Source organism: Myxine glutinosa, chromosome 14 (genome assembly GCF_964187855.1).
Source record: "Myxine glutinosa chromosome 14, kmMyxGlut1.1, whole genome shotgun sequence".
In the NCBI taxonomy this organism is placed as follows: domain Eukaryota; kingdom Metazoa; phylum Chordata; class Myxini; order Myxiniformes; family Myxinidae; genus Myxine; species Myxine glutinosa.
Window position 1 is genome coordinate 65,168,443 of NC_136274.1, and position 19,140 is coordinate 65,187,582.

The 19,140-nt window shown below is 50.1% G+C and overlaps 2 protein-coding genes across 27 annotated transcripts in view; both read left to right on the forward strand.

Moving 5' to 3' along the window:
- LOC137439865 (limbic system-associated membrane protein) overlaps window positions 1-2,946 on the forward strand; it is a 98,227-nt gene extending 95,281 nt beyond the window's left edge. For 19 of the 23 annotated variants that reach the window (XM_078768057.1, XM_068136038.2, XM_068136040.2 and 16 more), the window contains one exon: window positions 1,122-1,868. In XM_078768057.1, coding sequence (XP_078624183.1) covers window positions 1,122-1,228 — 107 coding nt within the window. In that variant the 3' untranslated portion in view covers window positions 1,229-1,868. Of the gene's footprint in view, window positions 1-1,121; window positions 1,869-1,900 lie in introns of those variants that run through there. The other 4 variants (XM_068136051.2, XM_068136052.2, XM_078768062.1 and 1 more) reach the window with 2 other exon arrangements.
- Window positions 2,947-5,309: 2,363 nt separating this feature from the next.
- Window positions 5,310-19,140, forward strand: part of LOC137439867 (rho GTPase-activating protein 32) — an 82,007-nt gene continuing 68,176 nt past the window's right edge. For 2 of the 4 annotated variants that reach the window (XM_068136058.2, XM_068136066.2), the window contains exon 1: window positions 5,318-5,434. The gene's annotated coding sequence lies outside the window, so the exon portion shown is untranslated. Of the gene's footprint in view, window positions 5,435-13,385; window positions 13,406-19,140 lie in introns of those variants that run through there. The other 2 variants (XM_068136059.2, XM_068136064.2) reach the window with 2 other exon arrangements.

The following is a 19,140-nucleotide window of genomic DNA, read 5'->3' on the forward strand; positions in this document are numbered from 1 at the left end:
TATCTTGCCACCACATCCTATCTTGCCACCACGTCCTATCTTGCCACCATATCCTATCTTGCCACCATTTCCTATCTTGCCACCACATACTATCTTGCCACCACGTCCTATCTTGCCACCACATCCTATATTGCCACCACGTCCTATATTGCCACCACATCCTATCTTGCCACCACATCCTATCTTGCCACCACATCCTATATTGCCACCACGTCCTATCTTGCCACCACATCCTATCCTGCCACCACATCCTATCTTGCCACCACGTCCTATAGTGCCACCACATCCTATCTTGCCACCACATCCTATCTTGCCACACATCCTATCTTGCCACCACATCCTATCTCATCACCACATCATATCTTGCCACCACATCCTATCTTGCCAACACATCCTATCTCATCACCACATCCTATCTCGACACTACGTCCTATCTTGCCACCACATCCTATCTCATCACAACATCCTATCTCGACACGACGTACTAGCGTTACACCTCATCCTAGGTCAGATACAACATTCTGAATCTGTACCGCATCCTGGCTCGACATCACATGCGACACCACATCCTGGCTCGACATCACATGCGACACCACATCCTGGCTCGACATCACATGCGACACCACATCCTGGCTCGACATCACATCCGAAACCACATCCTGGCTCGACATCACATGCGACACCACATCCTGGCTCGACATCACATGCGACACCACATCCTGGCTCGACATCACATGCGACACCACATCCTGGCTCGACATCACATGCGACACCACATCCTGGCTCGACATCACATGGGACACCACATCCTGTCTCGACATCACATGCGACACCACATCCTGGCTCGACATCACATGCGACACCACATCCTGGCTCGACATCACATGCGACACCACATCCTGGCTCGACATCACATGCCACACCACATCCTGGCTCGACATCAGTCATCACATGCGACACCACATCCTGGCTCGACATCACATGCGACACCACATCCTGGCTCGACATCACATGCGACACCACATCCTGGCTCGACATCACATGCGACACCACATCCTGGTCTTTCACCAAATCTCTCTGCTGTTCCACTCACTTTGGCCTTTACTTTCCCTTCTCTCCAGGACCCGGATTGGATCCACGTGGCCGCGCCTGTTCTACTCACTCCTTCTCCTTTGTTGCAATGCTATTTGTGATGATGATTGCGGTGATGGGACTTCATGCGGATTGATTGGCACAAAAACGCATGGTGTTGTTGATCCACCTGCAACCACTGTACCAACCTAGGGCAGCTCTCATCAAACCACCTGCACACTTTCCACCCCACCTTGACTCCATCTGTCCTCTTAACTGATATAAACACCCAGTCTGCTTCACATCCACCATCCCACCCACCTTTCTGATTATTTTTTTCACCTGTCATCCTCATTGCAGTCTTCATATTAAGGGGATGAGGTAGGTGGGGGTACCTGTATGTTGCCCAAAGACCCTTTCAGACCCACGTGGATGTTAAAGCGTCATGTTGCATGGTGTTGCGTCGTGTCACGTGTCGTGTTCAGTGTCGAATTGCACAGCCACGAGCCCTCAGTGGGGATGGGCACGGTGCGATGGGGAGGGATTGGCTGCAGAAACAACTGACAAATTAAATTGCAATTTTCAAAAAAAAAAATCCGCTTTTTTTTCTCCTGAATTGAATGTGTAATTTCAGAAGGGAATTTGTGGTAATTATTTCCCTTCAGTGTGTGTTTGTCCCTGCATGGAAATGAACATGTAATGATTGAAGGAATGTGGTTGGAGTTCTCCACCACAGTCTCCATTGTACACTTTCATTAAAACCGCTGCCCTCTTGGTCTGCTCTCATTGTGTCCGTCCACATGGCCTCTGTCTCGTTCTATATTTGCAGACATGGCGTTTCACGTGCTATAAACTTTGCAGACATGGCGTTTCATCGGAAAATCCTTCGTCCTCTTGAGGGGAAGCCTCACCTGCAAGCCTTCGTTGGTGGAAAATGAACAATCCAGTATGCCTATGGAGAAGAGCAGGCCATTGTGCTAAAACTCCTGGTAAATTTCCAAATTCCTGTCCAACTAATAAAGACATTGTATCACCAGTATTCCAGAGGCGTGCCTCCATGACGATACAACCAGGAGACTCCATTATTGAATCCTCATCAAATTTACATTATATCGATATAATTTTAATTCGGCCTGTCCTGGTTCCACATTGGCATCAAATGTCGTCTCACAATGGAGCCGCAGCTGATCTTGGAAGGCGCTTTTAGACCATGTGACCTATGATTTATTTGTGAACAGCATGGTATTCCCAAGGCTTGGGGAAAATGTGTGTGAAGGTTCCCCTCGATCTGTCTCGCTGTACTGGAAAAGTTTTTTTTAAAGGTTTTAAGTTAGATCCAATATGGCTGCCAGACCATGTGACCTGTGATTTATTCATGGATATCCTATATTCAATGAGGCTAGTAGACCATGTGCATGAAGTTTCGGATCTATCTGGTCAGCTGTTCTGGAGAAGATTTTAAAAGCTTTTTAAAATGTTCAATCCAACATGGCTGCCGAACCACATGGCCTATGATGTCATCATTTTAATTATGTCTACCAAATTCTCTCTAGGTCACCCTCAAAATTTTTCATACTCATCGGATCAAGCGTTGCACTTGTTGAATTATGACGTCATAATAAAGGCACCGATGACATCATCGTTAAACATATGTTATTCCCTGAGGGGAGTACTTGACAATGAGCCATGTTTCATTTTCACTTTTTTCCATGGAGGGGTTTTGGAGATATAGAGGTGCAAAGTTTTTCCGTTTTTCCAAGATGGTGCCTGTAGCATCAGGATGGTTTTCCAAGATGGTTTGAACCCTTTAAAGTTACCCTTTAGAACCCTGTAGATTTATCCTCCAGAATTACCCATTAAAACCCCTTAGTTTTACCCTTTAGAAGCCTTTAAAATTACTCTTTAGAACCCTTTAAAATTACCCTTTAGAACCCTTTAAAATTACCCTTTAGATTTATCCTTCAGAATTACCCATTAAAACCCCTTAGTTTTACCCTTTAGAACCCTTTAAAATTACCCTTTAGAAACCCTTAAAATTACCATTTAGATTTATCCTTCAGAATTACCCATTAAAACCCCTTAGTTTTTCCCTTTAGAACCCTTTAAAATTACCCTTTAGAAACCCTTAAAATTACCATTTAGATTTATCCTTCAGAATTACCCATTAAAACCCCTTAGTTTTTCCCTTTAGAAGACTTTAAAATTACACTTTAGAACCCTTTAAAATTACCCTTTAGAACCCTTTATAATTACCCTTTAGATTTAGCCTTCAGAATTACCCATTAAAACCCCTTAGTTTTACCCTTTAGAAACCTTTAAAATTACCCTTTAGAAACCCTTAAAATTACCATTTAGATTTATCCTTCAGAATTACCCATTAAAACCCCTTAGTTTTACCCTTTAGAAGCCTTTAAAATTACCCTTTAGAAACCCTTAAAATTACCATTTAGATTTATCCTTCAGAATTACCCATTAAAACCCCTTAGTTTTACCCTTTAGAAGCCTTTAAAATTACTCTTATAACCCTTTAAAATTACCCTTTAGAACCCTTTAAAATTACCCTTTAGATTTATCCTTCAGAATTACCCATTAAAACCCCTCAGTTTTACCCTTTAGAATCCTTTAAAATTACCCTATAGAACCCTTCAAAATTACCCTTTGGAACCCTTTAGAATTACCCTTTAGATTTACCCTTTTGAATTACCTTTAGATTTACCCTTTTGAATTACCCTTTCAATTTACACTTTAGATTTACCCTTCAGAATTATTCTTTAGAATTTCCCTTTAGAATTGGAGGAGTCGAATGGAATTGGAGGAATTGAATGAATCCTGGCATGTTGCCTTTAGGATTTACCCTTTAGAATTACCCATTACATTTACCATTTCAATTTACCCTTTAGAACCCTTTAGGATTATCCTTTAGAATTACCCCTTATAATCCATTAGAATTACCCTGTAAAACCCAATTGAATCCATGAGTTGAATCAGCTCGCGGAATAGAGCCGATTCAAACTGGCTACCATGATCCGTATTGATGATTGATGGAACACCAAAACGTGCAATCCAGGTGTGGACAAAGGCAGGTGGAATGTTCATTACAGATTGGTAGGTTTGTTTTTCCTTTCAATTGATGGTTTTTCAGGGATTTTGTATTAATTTACCATATAAACCACAATGTGCATTTGTATGTGTCTGTCCTCCTTCATAAGGGTAGGTTTTAAAGGCTTTAAGTAGTGCTTTAGGAGGGATTTGAGTGGGGTTTTAATGGGCAATCTTTGAACATGACTCTGTGTCCACCACGCAAAAGACCAAAAATACCTCGAGGACCCCAACGACTCCGAGGACATAAACGACCCAAAACACCCAATGGACCCCAGAGACCAAAAATAACCCAAAGACCCAGATGACCCTTGAAGACCGAAAATACCCCAAGGACATAGAATACCCCAAGGACTCCGAAGACCCAAAACACCCCGAGGACCCAAAGGACCAAAAAGACACCGAAGACCAAAAAGAAGAGTACCGGTAATTATGTCTCTTCTATTGGAAATGTAGATGGTGACTTGCAAACTGAGCCAAAAGGGCGGTGTACAGAAGCGTTAAAAAAAAAACAATAAATAAAAGGCGCAGGAAGGTGAAATTCACTGTATGTAATGTGCAGTTCCTGTTTCCATGTGTGTGTATTTTGTTCCGTGTTTTGTGAAATACCATACGGCATATGCTCTTGCGAATCGAACGGGATCTGGTGAGATCTCGCGAGAGCACGCCGCGCAGCTACTGGGAGTGGGTGTGGGTGTGGGTGTGGGTGGGTACTGGCTGACACGGAGTTACCTCAAGCAGTTAACTTACAGGTTCCTAGGGATTTCCTCAGGATTGTTTATGCAACAGCCCTCAAGGAAATCCTTCGCTAAAGAATCAGTGCACCGAAAGATAAATCTTTCCTTCAGGATAACGTAATTTTATGCAACCGAGCCTACATCCTAATTGTGTACCCTTTTGCACTACTTCAGACCAGTATCTGTCATCTATGTCCGTGCAAAATTTGATGTTTGTAGCCTAAGTTGTTTAGGTGCAATAGGACCAAAAACAATCAGATAATAATAATATAACCGGAAGAATAATAATATTAATCGGCTTTCAATATACGAATACAAACACTTATTAAAACAACAACAACAACAATGACAATGGCGCCGAGACACGCTTGACGTCATGACGTTGCGCGCTTACGTCGACCCGTTCATATCGATCTTGACGGGGTGAGTTGAGAGAATGACCTAGTGAACCGAAGCGAGTGTTTCGTTGAAGAAACGACATCGTGAATGAGCGAATAACCGAATGAATGACCGCTTGACCGTTCGAGGTGAGTTTAATAGGAGTCGGTGGGCATTTAGCAGTGAGTAAATGGTACTGAAATGCCTTTGTGAATGGAGCAAACGGTGAAACGAACATACCATACTCGTGTGACTGTGAGCCGTGAGGGATTCCCTGCGTTATACACCCGGTACTTGTGACGTGAGCGCGACTCTATTTAACGAGTTTTGGCTAAACTCGCTTGTGTAAAGTGAGGAGTTGTCTTGTTGGTGAAGGTGTGAGGAGGGGAAATGTATACTCCAACTCAGAAGTTCGAGAGGTTGGCGTGCTGGATGGAGTGGGGGTAGACTCGTAGAGGTCTGCATGCTGAGGAGAGTGATGGGCGTGGGGGGGGATCAGCATGCTGAGGAGAGTGGTGGGGGCGAGGGGATCAGCATGCTGAGGGGAGTGGTGGGGGCGAGGAGATCAGCATGCTGAGGGAAGTGGTGGGGGCGAGGAGATCAGCATGCTGAGGGAAGTGGTGGGGGCGAGGAGATCAGCATGCTGAGGGGAGTGGTGGGGGCGAGGGGATCAGCATGCTGAGGGGAGTGGTGGGGGCGAGGGGATCAGCATGCTGAGGGGAGTGGTGGGGGCGAGGGGGATCAGCATGCTGAGGGGAGTGGTGGCGGCGAGGGGATCAGCATGCTGAGGGGAGTGGTGGGGGCGAGGGGATCAGCATGCTGAGGGGAGTGGTCGGGGCGAGGGGGATCAGCATTCTGAGGGGAGTGCCGGAGTGGTGAGGGTGATGGGATCAGCATGCTGAGGGGAGTGGTGGGGATCAGCATGCCGAGGGGAGTGATGGGGGTGGGGGTGGGATCAGCATGCTGAGGGGAGTGGTCGGGGCGAGGGGATCAGCATGCTGAGGGGAGTGGTGGGTGATCAGCATGCGTAGGGGAGTGGTGTGGATCAGCATGCCGAGGGGAGTGATAGGGGTGGGGGTGGGATCAGCATGCTGAGGGGAGTGGTGGGGGCGATGGGATCAGCATGCTGAGGGGAGTTGTGGGGGCGAGGGGATCAGCATTCTGAGGGGAGTGGTGGGGGCGAGGGGATCAGCATGCTGAGGGGAGTGGTGGGGGCGAGGGGGTCAGCATGCTGAGGGGAGTGGTGGGGGCGAGGGGATCAGCATGCTGAGGGGAGTGGTGGTTGCAAGGGGATCAGCATGCTGAGGGGAGTGGTGGGGGCGAGGGGATCAGCATGCTAAGGGGAGTGGTGGGGGTGAGGAGATCAGTATGCTGAGGGGAGTGGTGGGGGCGAGGGGATCAGCATTCTGAGGGGAATGGTGGGGGCGAGGAGATCAGCATGCTGAGGAGAGTGGTGGGGGCGAGGGGGATCAGCATTCTGAGGGGAGTGGTGGGGGCGAGGGGATCAGCATGCTGAGGGGAGTGGTGGGGGCGAGGGGATCAGCATGCTGAGGGGAGTGGTGGGGGTGAGGGGATCAGCATGCTGAGGGGAGTGGTGGGGGCGAGGGGATCAGCATGCTGAGGGGAGTGGTGGGGGCGAGGGGATCAGCATGCTGAGGGGAGTGGTGGGGCGAGGGGATCAGCATGCTGAGGGGAGTGGTGGGGGCGAGGGGATCAGCATGCTGAGGGGAGTGGTGGGGACGAGGGGATCAGCATGCTGAGGGGAGTGGTGGGGGCGAGGGGATAAGCATGCTCTGGGGAGTGGTGGGGCGTAGGGATCAGCATTCTGAGGGGAGTGGTGGGGGCGAGGAGATCAGCATGCTGAGGGAAGTGGTGGGGGCGAGGAGATCAGCATGCTGAGGGGAGTGGTGGGGGCGAGGGGGATCAGCATGCTGAGGGGAGTGGTGGGGGCGAGGGGATCAGCATGCTGAGGGGAGTGGTGGGGGCGAGGGGGATCAGCATGCTGAGGGGAGTGGTGGGGGCGAGGGGATCAGCATGCTGAGGGGAGTGGTGGGGGCGAGGGGATCAGCATGCTGAGGGGAGTGGTCGGGGCGAGGGGGATCAGCATTCTGAGGGGAGTGGTGAGGGTGATGGGATCAGCATGCTGAGGGGAGTGGTGGAGGTTTGGGGGAGTAGTGGAGGTTTGGGGGGGGGGGAGGTGGGTCGGCATGCTGAGGGGAGGAGGAGGAGGAGGACCCTGCATGCTGAGGAGGTGGAGGAGGGGATCGGCATGCTGAGGAGGAGGTGGAGGAGGGGATCGGCATGCTGAGGAGGTGGAGGAGGGGATCGGCATGCTGAGGAGGTGGAGGGGGATCGGCATGCTGAGGAGGTGGAGGGGGGATCGGCATGCTGAGGAAGTGGTGGGGGGATCGGCATGCTGAGGAGGTGGAGGAAGGATGTGTATGCTGAGGAGGTGGAGGAGGGATCGGCATGCTGAGGAGGTGGAGGGGGGATCGGCATGCTGAGGAGGTGGAGGGGGGATCGGCATGCTGAGGAGGTGGAGGGGGGATCGGCATGCTGAGGAGGTGGAGGGGGGATCGGCATGCTGAGGAGGTGGAGGGGGGATCGGCATGCTAAGGAGGTGGAGGGGGGAATCGGCATGCTGAGGAGGTGGAGGGGGGATCGGCATGCTGAGGAGGTGGAGGGGGGATCGGCATGCTGAGGAGGTGGAGGGGGGATCGGCATGCTGAGGAGGTGGAGGGGGGATCGGCATACTGAGAAGCTGGAGGGGGGATCGGCATGCTGAGGAGGTGGAGGGGGGAATCGGCATGCTGAGGAGGTGGAGGGGGGATCGGCATGCTGAGGAGGTGGAGGGGATATCGGCATGCTGAGGAGGTGGAGGGGGGGATCGGCATGCTGAGGAGGTGGAGCGGGCATCGGCATGTTGAGGAGGTGGAAGGGGAGGGGGGTTGGCATGCTGAGGAGGTGGAGGGGGATCGGCATGCTGATTAGGTGGAGGAGAGGAATCGGCAAGCTGAGGCGGTGGAGGGGATCGGCATGCTGAGGAGGTGGAGGAGGGATCGGCATGCTGAGGAAGTGGAGGGGGATCGGCATGCTGAGGAGGTGGAGGGGGGATCGGCATGCTGAGGAGGTGAGGGGATCGGCATGCTGAGGAGGTGGAGGGGGGATCGGCATGCTGAGGAGGTGGAGGAGGGATTGGCATGCTGAGGAGGTGGAGGAGGGATCGGCATGCTGAGGAGGTGGAGGAGGGATCGGCATGCTGAGGAGGTGGAGGGGGAATCGGCATGATAAGGATTGAGGGGAGTTGGCGTCTTGGGGGAGGTGGGGGTCGAGAGGGGTCGGTGATGCTGGGGAGTTTAGGGGGTCCTTAATTCTGGGCGTTGAGGGGGGTCAGCATGCTGAGGGGTGTGGAGTGGGGAGGGGTTTGTAGAGTGAGGCGGGCGGAAGGGGGAGGGGTTTGTAGAGTGAGGCGGGCGGAAGGGGGTCAGCTGATGTGGGTAGTGGGGATCGGCTTCTTTAAGGGGGTAGAGAGGGGGGCAAGCTATTGGTGAGTAGAGGAGAAGTGGGGGTGTCGTCATGCTCAGAGCCATAATATACTACACTTCCGCGAAGTCGGTTTGAGCAAAAACGATCGTGATTGGTGGATATGTAATCACATGACCGCAAGGAACCATCTTGTTACTCACCTTCACAGAGGAAAACGCTAAATTGTGTCCATCTTCGTGGACTCTGTCATATTTACATCTCGTCATCATCGTTTTTCATTTTTGGGTGTAAAATATTTTGTACTATTTATTCCCCATGGAGCAGTTCCAATCGGCCAGACAGTGGAAGGAAGATGCATCTCTATCGTGATCCAGAAAGGAGGAAAATATGGCAAAGTAAAAGTTTGGCGTGCGGAGTGGAGAGCCAACAAGGACTCGTTTGTGTGTGCGGTGTTGAGAATAATTCCGTTGCTGTTAGGGGAGGGGGGTTGGCATGCTGAGGAGGTGGAGGGGGATCGGCATGCTGATTAGGTGGAGGGGAGTGGTGGGGGCGAGGGGATAAGCATGCTCTGGGGAGTGGTGGGGCGTAGGGATCAGCATTCTGAGGGGAGTGGTGGGGGCGAGGGGGATCAGCATGCTGAGGGGAGTGGTGGATGTTTGGGGGGGAGGGGGGAGGTGGGTCGGCATGCTGAGGGGAGGAGGAGGAGGGGCCTGCATGCTGAGGAGGTGGAGGAGGGGATCGGCATGCTGAGGAGGTGGAGGGGGATCGGCATGCTGAGGAGGTGGAGGAGGGGCCTGCATGCTGAGGAGGTGGAGGAGGGGATCGGCATGCTGAGGAGGTGGAGTGGGATCGGCATGCTGAGGAGGTAGAGGAGGGGATCGGCATGCTGAGGAGGTGGAGGGGGATCGGAGTGGATTATTTCAGTGGATCGGAGTGGAATGAGCCAAGTATAATCAGGACAAATAAGATAAAGTAAATAACCTAAATATTGATTGATCCACAATGAGAGAAAGGGATTCCCTTTTACAGATTCCCTTGCTCTCCCGAAATGAAATAATCCATTACACGCCGAGTGGAATCTGGAGTTGTACCACGTGGCATCCTATGCCATGATAATTCCATCTTATCATGGACATTCCCTTATGCCACGAGTATACTAAAAGTTGTGGTCTAAACAAGAAAATAATCTATATGCCGACATGCATATGCCATGTGACATTTCATATTATTACCTTGCGCTCACGAAGCGAAAAGCGGGGTTAAGCATTCATGTACGTAGTACGTGTGCCGTATGTGTCTGCATTTTAAAAATGCATTTTGTCGGCAACCGTTGGTCCGATTGACATGAAATTTTCACCATAGGAGCGCCTCCTCCTGGAGAATATTTTAATGATTATTATGACGTCATAGGTCACGTGGTACAGGCGCTATCTTGGAAAAAAATCGAAAAAAGTTGCACCTCTATCTCTGAAACTGCTCCATGGAAAAAATGAAACATGGCTCATTGTCAAGCACTCCCCTTGGGGAATAAGATATGTTAATGATGATGTCATCTGTGCCTTTGTTATGACGTCATAATTCGACAAGTACAACACGTATCCGATCATTTTGAATTTTTTTTCTCAGCAACTGTTGGTGTGATGGGCACGAAATTTTCACCATCGGAGCACCTCCTCATGCAGAATTTTAATGATAATTGTTACGGATTTATGTGAATTTATGTGAATTACTATTCAGGTCATTGCTTATTAATGTTTATTCTATTAAAGGTTGTTGTGGTTAAATGGTTAGAGGCGCTCTGGATAACAGGAGACAGGAAACGGGATGGTGAACCGGAAGAGAAGAAGATGACAAGGTCCGGGAGAAGCGGCCATCTTCTTCTCATCGCCCAGCTCCGACGCGAGCGGTGTCGATATTGAGCAGCGTGGGGAACGCTGCGTTTGAAAGCCCGTCTGGCGAGAGGAGTTACCTGTGCGGGGTAATTACCGGTTACACGTCAAGTTGCCGGGGGTTCGTGCACGGAACCAAGCGTCCGGCACAGTTCGCCTCCACGTCTACAAGGATGCGTACGGGTCGCACCTTGGGCCTCGCGCGCTTTGCGAGCCGCGCTTTGCTTTGCCCGCTTTGCTTTGCAAGGAGGTGTGCGCTGCAGCAGCTGTTCCCGGTACGCGACGTGCATGTTTGGAGCACGTCAGCCAAGGTTCGTTCCACCGCCCGTGTGCGGAGAAGTCGACCTTCACCTTGGTCTGGAGGGGCCCAGAGACATTGTGAGGGACAGTGACCATTGAGGGGTCGTGAGTGGGGAAAGGGGGGAAATATATGAGATGGCCATCTTAGTAATATTGGTGATTGATTGTTGATGGTTGTTGATTGATTGGGGAATATATTATTGAGTAATCCGGATCCTTGGTGTGGGGTTTCTTATTGACTTGAATTATTGGGTCTTTCATATTGATTGCGCTACGAAAGCGTATAAATCAGAGATCTTTCTGGCGGGGTCCTCCCACGGTCCGGGGGTCACCAAGACCAGGTAGTTACCGGGAGGATCACGTAACATAATCAAGACGTAATAGGTCATGTGGTACAGGCGCCATCTTGGAAAAACCTAAAAATGTTGCACCTCTATATCTCCAAAACCGCTGCGTGGAAAAAATTGAAACATGGCTCATTGTAATGAACTCCATATGGGGAATAGGTGTTGTTAACGATGACGTCATTGGTGCCATAATTATGACATCATGATTCGACAGGGACAACGCTTAGTCTGATCAGTTTGAAATGTATTGGGCATGATGTATGCAACAATTATATTAGAAAATATAAATTTAAGATGTCATCACTTACGTGGTCTGGCAGCCATATTGGATCAAAGAAAAACAATGTTCAAAAACAGAAGAGATGGCTCACAACAAGTTGAATGCGCAGGGTAAGTATTCTCTGAATACCATCTAGTTACTTATATGGGACCACACAGAATCATGAGTAGATCATATATTACATGCTTGAAAGCAATATACTACTATAGAAAACCATGAAACGTCACGAAATGTGACATGTTATGGTGATGTTTTATCTCTGTACCACCAAGCTGAGATATAAGAAACCTTGTTTGTGACTTGGCATACCTAGTGCATTCAAAGAGTTCATCTTAAGTTATGAAAAAGCTAGCCTCATAGCGTGGGGTCTTAGGGGTCTAATGGTGTCTTCAGAGTCTAAAGTGTCTTGAGGGGTTAAAGGGTTTAAATTGTCTTTAGGATCGATCTTTATGTTCTAATGGTGTCTTGAGGGGTTAAAGGGTTTAAATTGTCTTTAGGATCGATCTTTATGTTCTAATGGTGTCTTGAGGGGTTAAAGGGTTTAAATTGTCTTTAGGATCGATCTTTATGTTCTAATGGTGTCTTGAGGGGTTAAAGGGGTTAAATTGTCTTTAGGATCGATCTTTATTTTCTAATAGGGTCTTGAGGGGTTAAAGGGTTTAAATTGTCTTTCGAGTCTTTGCGTTATTGTTACGTGGTCCTCCCGGTAACTACCTGGTCTTGGTGACCCCCGGGCCGTGGGAGGACCCCGCCAGAAAGATCTCTGATTTATACGCGTTCGTAATGCAATCAATATGAAAGACACAAACAATTCAGGTCAATAAGCAACCCCACACCAATGATCCGGATTAATTAATAATATATTCTCAATCCATCAACACAATCAACAATCAATCCGCAATATTACGAGGTTGGCCATCTCATATATTTCCCCCCTTTCCCCACTCACGACCCATCAATGGTCACTGTCCCTCACAATGTCTCTGGGCCCCTCCAGACAAAGGTGAAGGTCGACTTCTCCGCACACGGGCGGTTGAACGAACCCCTGGCTGACGTGCTCCAAACGTGCACGTCGCGTACCGGGAACAGCTGCTGCAGCGCACACCTCCTTGCAAAGCAAAGCGGGCAAAGCAAAGCGCGGCTCGCAAAGCGCGCGAGGCCCAAGGTGCGACCCGTACGCGTCCTTGTAGACGTTGAGGCGAACTGTGCCGGACGCTTGGTTCCGTGCACGAACCCACGGCAACTTGACGCGTAACCGGTAATTACCCCGCGCAGGTAACTCCTCTCGCCAGACGGGCTTTCAAACGCAGCGTTCCCCACGCTGCTCAATATCGACACCGCTCGCGTCGGAGCTGGGCGAGGAGGAAGAAGATCGCCGCTTCTCCAGGACCTCGTGTCTTGTTTTTCTTCTTCCGGTTCACTATCCCGTTTCCGGTCTCCTGTTATCCGGAGCCTCTCTAACCATTTAACCACAACAACTTTTAATAGAATAAACATTAATAAGCAATGACATGAATAGTAATTCACCTAAATCCGGGATCCGTAACACTCCCCCCCTTCAAGAAAGAAAGTTTGAACCCCGCGAAAACTTTCTGGGCCGGCCAACTTTGATAAACAAACCCGATACCCCAAATCATCAGTTCCCCCCGGGCACAATTATCGCATGTCAAAAATAAAGCAACAAACTTTCACCAAAACCCCCCAGAGATTCCAAGGTAATTCCCTCTAGACCAAGCGTCAACAACTTCTAGTTGCTCTTGGATGGAGGCCCAGCTGAGTACTCACTACATGGACGCCTTAAGGAATGTGGGATTCACGGTTAGTCCGGGGAGGAAAGTTCATTACATGGACGCCTTTAAGAACGTGGAGTTCACGGTTAGTCCGTGCAGGAACGTTCCCTACCGGGACGCCTTTTAAGAACGTGGCGTTCACGGTTAGCCCGTGTAGGAGCCCAGGCTCGGCGGCTCCGCCGTATATAGAGTGCTTCAACTTCTCCGGACTCCTAACAGTTACGGTGGGACCCCTTGTCCCAGCAGTCACCTGACTGGCGGTCTCCTTCTCGGCCAGTCCTCTGCCAATCATTCTTTCGGGAGATGCCGTAACTCTGGGAGCCTCCATAGTAATATTGGCTGCTGCCAACACCAAAACTACCGCCAAGTGGTCCTCTTTTGTAGACCTCTCGACGCCTACGAAATGCCTTCCCTACTGTTATGGTCCGACCCTCCAAATCCTTACCATTCCAATTCTTCTCTGCCTCCCTGGCGTCTTTTGTGCTTGCAAACGTGACAAAGCCGAACCCTCTTGACCGTTGCGTTTCCCTGTCTTTTACCACCCGCACTTCCACCAGCGGCCCATATCTGTTGAAGACAGAGGTCAGAACTTCTTCCTCTGTGTTGAAGTTCAGTCCCCCTACAAATAACTTGGCACTTTTGTCGCCATCCCGAGCTGGGGTGGTGTTATTTCCCCTGCGGTGCTCTTTACCCACCCTCGGGTTACCATAAATTTGCCGTCCGGCCAAATCATTCCTGATAATCACAGATACTCCCTCTACAGGAAGCGTGGCTTGTAAACCGACGGTGACCGGTCCTGACACCAAATCGGATTCCAAATGGATAACATGAAGTGGGGCACTAACACAGCCACCAATCCCTTGTAACCGAACCCTATCACCAGTTGCGGTACTCTTTGACAATGGCAAAATGCCTTCAAGCATTAAGGATTGATGGGCTCCTGTGTCCCTCAATACCCTAACAGGTCTTGGGTTAGTCAAGTCTCCCTCGAGGGAGACCAACCCCTCATAAATAAATGGTTGGTAACTCTTCTGTGGGCAATTTATTACGCTTGCCATCGCATTCGGAGTTGTAATAGTCGGACTCAGCTCTGGGTTTTCCCTTTTCATGAGGTAACAACTGGACATCAAGTGTCCAGGTTTCTTGCAAAAAGCGCAAGTAGGTCCGGAGGAAAAACTCGTGGTCTGCCTCGGGCCCCCCGAAAAATAAGTTTGTCCTGGGCCCGTCGCCCTCTGATTTTGAACAGTTCGGGTATCAGCGTTGTCCCCATAATCATCTCGAGGCCGCCGCCATTTATTGTCGTTCTCCGCACCTGCTGTTCCACAACTCCCCTGCGGAAATCTAGGCGAGGAGTTAGGTTCGTGGACCCCTATCCGGTGTGTTAAGGCATAATCATCTGCCATGGTGGCTGCGTCCCACAACTTCGGTACTTTCTTTTCCTGCAGGTACACTTTGATGTCCTCGTGGACACACTGTTGAAATTCCTCCACCAGGATCAAGTCATGCAATGCTTCGAAGTCGTTCCCGACTCCTTTTGACTCACACCACCGATCAAACATGTTTTCTTTCACTCTGGCAAACTCCACATGGGTCTCACTCTCCCTCTTCCTGACATTCCTGAATTTTTGCCGGTAAGCTTCAGGAACCAACTCATAGGCTTTGAGGATGTGCTTCTTCAATACCTCATAATCTGCACATTGGTCCATTGGTAGCGCCGAATAAATCTCTTGAGCTTTACCCACCAGCACACTTTGCACTAGTATGGTCCAGGCCTCCTCTGGCCAGTTTAACTGTCGAGCCACTTTCTCAAAGTGTGGAAAAAATTGAGTGACTTCCTTTTCACTGAAGGGTGGAACCAGCCTCACATGTCTGCCCACATTCCAGGTGTTCTGGCTAGGTGTCGGCCCAGTCAGCAAGGGTGGTGGTACCTCTCCCCGTTCTCTCATTAACTCCAGCTCCTTGAATTTAATTTCTTGCTGAAGCTCCATGTCACGTTCCTTTAATTCCCTTTCCGCTTTTCTCTCCTCTGCTTCGAGTTCCCTTGCAGCTCTCCTCTCCTCTGCTTTTCTCCCTTCTAACCTTTCCTGGAGTTCTCGTTCCACTCTCCTTTCCTCTGCTTGTTTCTCTTCTCTCCTCTCTTCTGCTTTCCTTTCCTCTTCTGTTCTTTCCTTTTCTGCTTTCCTTTCTTCTTATTTTAACCTTTCCTGGAGTTCTCGTTCCACTCTCCTTTCCTCTGCTTGTTTCTCTTCTCTCCTCTCTTCTGCTTTCCTTTCCTCTTCTTTGATCCGTTCCTGGCTCCGTAATTGCAACTCCAGTTTCCGGAGCTCAACGTCTTCTGGTTCTTCGGGTAGCCACTGCCAGGCTAACTCGTCCCATGTTCTTAATCCCACCATAGATTGTATCACCGTGGTCTGCAACTCTGCCTTCCTCAAATTAGTTCGGACCTCCAAGTTAAAATGTTTGGCCAATTTCAAGAGGTCCGCTTTTAGTAACGCTCGGAACTGTGCCTCACTAGGTGTTACCGCAAAGTTCTGTGCAACAAACGCCATGGTGACTATCGTTAACCCCTGTTAACCTTCACCCAAGACTTTACCACAATTTCTCAAAAATTTACCAATTAATAATTAATTAATTAATTTTAATTAATAAAAATTATTATTTTATTATGTTATACAATTTTAGATCCCGGAATTCAATTGGACGAGCCCCCAATTCTGTTACGTGGTCCTCCCGGTAACTACCTGGTCTTGGTGACCCCCGGGCCGTGGGAGGACCCCACCAGAAAGATCTCTGATTTATACGCGTTCGTAATGCAATCAATATGAAAGACACAAACAATTCAGGTCAATAAGCAACCCCACACCAAGGATCCGGATTAATTAATAATATATTCTCAATCCATCAACACAATCGACAATCGATCCGCAATATTACTAAGATGGCCATCTCATATATTTCCCCCCTTTCCCCACTCATGACCCCTCAATTGTCCCTGTCTCTCACAATGTCTCTGGGCCCCTCCAGACCAAGGTGAAGGTCGACTTCTCCGCACACGGGCGGTTGCGTCGCGTACCGGGAACAGCTGCTGCAGCGCACACCTCCTTGCAAAGCAAAGCGGGCAAAGCAAAGCGCGGCTCGCAAAGCGCGCGAGGCCCAAGGTGCGACCCGTACGCGTCCTTGTAGACGTTGAGGCGAACTGTGCCGGACGCTTGGTTCCGTGCATGAACCCACGGCAACTTGACGCGTAACCGGTAATTACCCCGCGCAGGTAACTCCTCTCGCCAGACAGGCTTTCAAACGCAGCGTTCCCCACGCTGCTCAATATCGACACCGCTCGCGTCGGAGCTGGGCGAGGAGGAAGAAGATCGCCGCTTCTCCAGGACCTCATGTCTTGTTTTTCTTCTTCCGGTTCACTATCCCGTTTCCGGTCTCCTGTTATCCGGAGCCTCTCTAACCATTTAACCACAACAACCTTTAATAGAATAAACATTAATAAGCAATGACATGAATAGTAATTCACCTAAATCCGGGATCCGTAACAGTTATAATGGGGGTGTTGATGGTCTAGTGGGGTCTTGAGGGTCGAAAGTATCTTAAGGGTCTTGAGGGGTTAAAGGGTCTTAAGGGTCTTGAGGGGTTAAAGGGTCTTAAGGGTCTTGAGGGGTTAAAGGGTTTAAATTGTCTTTGGAGTCCTTCCGTTCAAATGGGGAAGGTGTTTTTTTTTTTTTTGTATACAAGATCGAGGCTCGTGTAAGACTAAAGAGCTAGCATTAATCGCAAAAATACATAAACAGACACATAAAACACTTAATAAATGGAGCGGGAGACAATATGGGGAGAGGGTTGAGGCTGAAGGAAGCACACAAGTACAACAGTAGAAAAAAGGGACATCGGGAGATCTGTAGGAGGGAGAGGGCTTGGGGGGAAGGGGCAGGGGAACGGAGGGGTGGGAGAGATAAAAACAAATAGACACTGCTCGGACTTCAAGGAAAGAAGTCGGTATTTCAAAAAAGTGGATCTGGGGTGGTCTTGATGGTCCAATGGGGTCTTGAGGGTCTAAAGTGTCTTAAGGGTCCTGAGGGTGTTGAAGGGTCTAAAGTATCTTAAGGGTTTTGTGGGGGTTAAAGGGTCTAAAGTGTCTAAAGGGTTTTGAGAGGTTAATGTGTTAAAATTGTCTTCAAGGTCTTTACGATCTCATGTGGTCTTGAGGGTCTAAAGTTAAAGCTCTAAAAGTCTTAAGGGGCCTAAGATGTCTGGGGTCTGAGAGTCTAAAGTCAAAAGTCTGAATGTTTGAAGGGTCTAAAGTCAAAGGTTTGTAAACCTCCAAAGGGGCCAAGGGGTCTGAAGGTTTAAAGGGTCTAAAGTGAATGGTTTGTAAAGGTCTAAGACATCGAAAAGGTCTAAAGGTCTGAAAGGTACATTCCAATAGTACGTAATTAATGCCACACCCACGTGAACAGTTGGTGACAACATTGCGCCGATTGTTAAGTTCGCCAAACTCTGATATTCTATGGCTCTTGAAGGAGGTGGGGGGGGGGCGAGGGGAGGGTGTTCGGCCTGCTGAGGAGGGTGGGTTGTAAGGCAGAAGTTCGGCATGCTGAGGAGGGTGGGGTGTAAGGCAGAGGTTCGGCATGCTGAGGAGGGTGGGGTGTAAGGCAGAAGTTCGGCATGCTGAGGAGGGTGGGGTGTAAAGCAGAAGTTTGGCATGCTGAGGAGGGTGGGGTGTAAGGCAGAAGTTCGGCATGCTGATGGGGGTGGGGTGCAAGACAGAAGTTCGGCATGCTGAGGAGGGTGGGGTGTAAGGCAGAAGTTCAGCCTGCTGAGGAGGGTGGGGTGTAAGGCAGAAGTTCGACATGCTGAGGAGGGTGGGGGTGTAAGGCAGAAGTTCGGCATGCTGAGAAGGGTGGAGTGTAAGGCAGAAGTTTGGCATGCTGATGGGGTGGGGTGTAAGGTAGAAGTTCGGCATGCTGCGGAGGGTGGGGTGTAAGGCAGAAGTTCGGCATGCTGCGGAGGGTGGGGTGTCAGGCAGAAGTTCGGCATGCTGCGGAGGGTGGGGTGCAAGGCAGAAGTTCGGCATGCTGCGGAGGGTGGGGTGTAAGGCAGAAGTTCGGCATGCTGCGGAGGGTGGGGTGCCAGGCAGAGGTTCGGCATGCTGCGGAGGGTGGGGTGCAAGGCAGAAGTTCGGCATGCTGCGGAGGGTGGGGTGCAAGGCAGAAGTTTGGCATGCTGCGGAGGGTGGGGTGTAAGGCAGACGTTCGGCATGCTGCGGAGGGTGGGGTGCAAGGCAGAAGTTTGGCATGCTGCGGAGGGTGGGGTGTAAGGCAGAAGTTCGGCATGCTGCGGAGGGTGGGGTGCAAGGCAGAGGTTCGGCATGCTGCGGAGGGTGGGGTGTCAGGCAGAAGTTCGGCATGCTGAGGAGGGTGGGGTGCAAGGCAGAAGTTCGGCATGCTGCGGAGGGTGGGGTGCAAGGCAGAAGTTCGGCATGCTGTGGAGGGTGGGGTGCAAGGCAGAAGTTCGGCATGCTGCGGAGGGTGGGGTGCAAGGCAGAAGTTCGGCATGCTGAGGAGGGTGGGGTGCAAGGCAGAAGTTCGGCATGCTGAGGAGGGTGGGGTGCAAGGCAGAAGTTCGGCATGCTGAGGAGGGTGGGGTGCAAGGCAGAAGTTTGGCATGCTGAGGAGGGTGGGGTGCAAGGCAGAAGTTCGGCATGCTGAGGAGGGTGGGGTGCAAGGCAGAAGTTCGGCATGCTGAGGAGGGTGGGGTGCA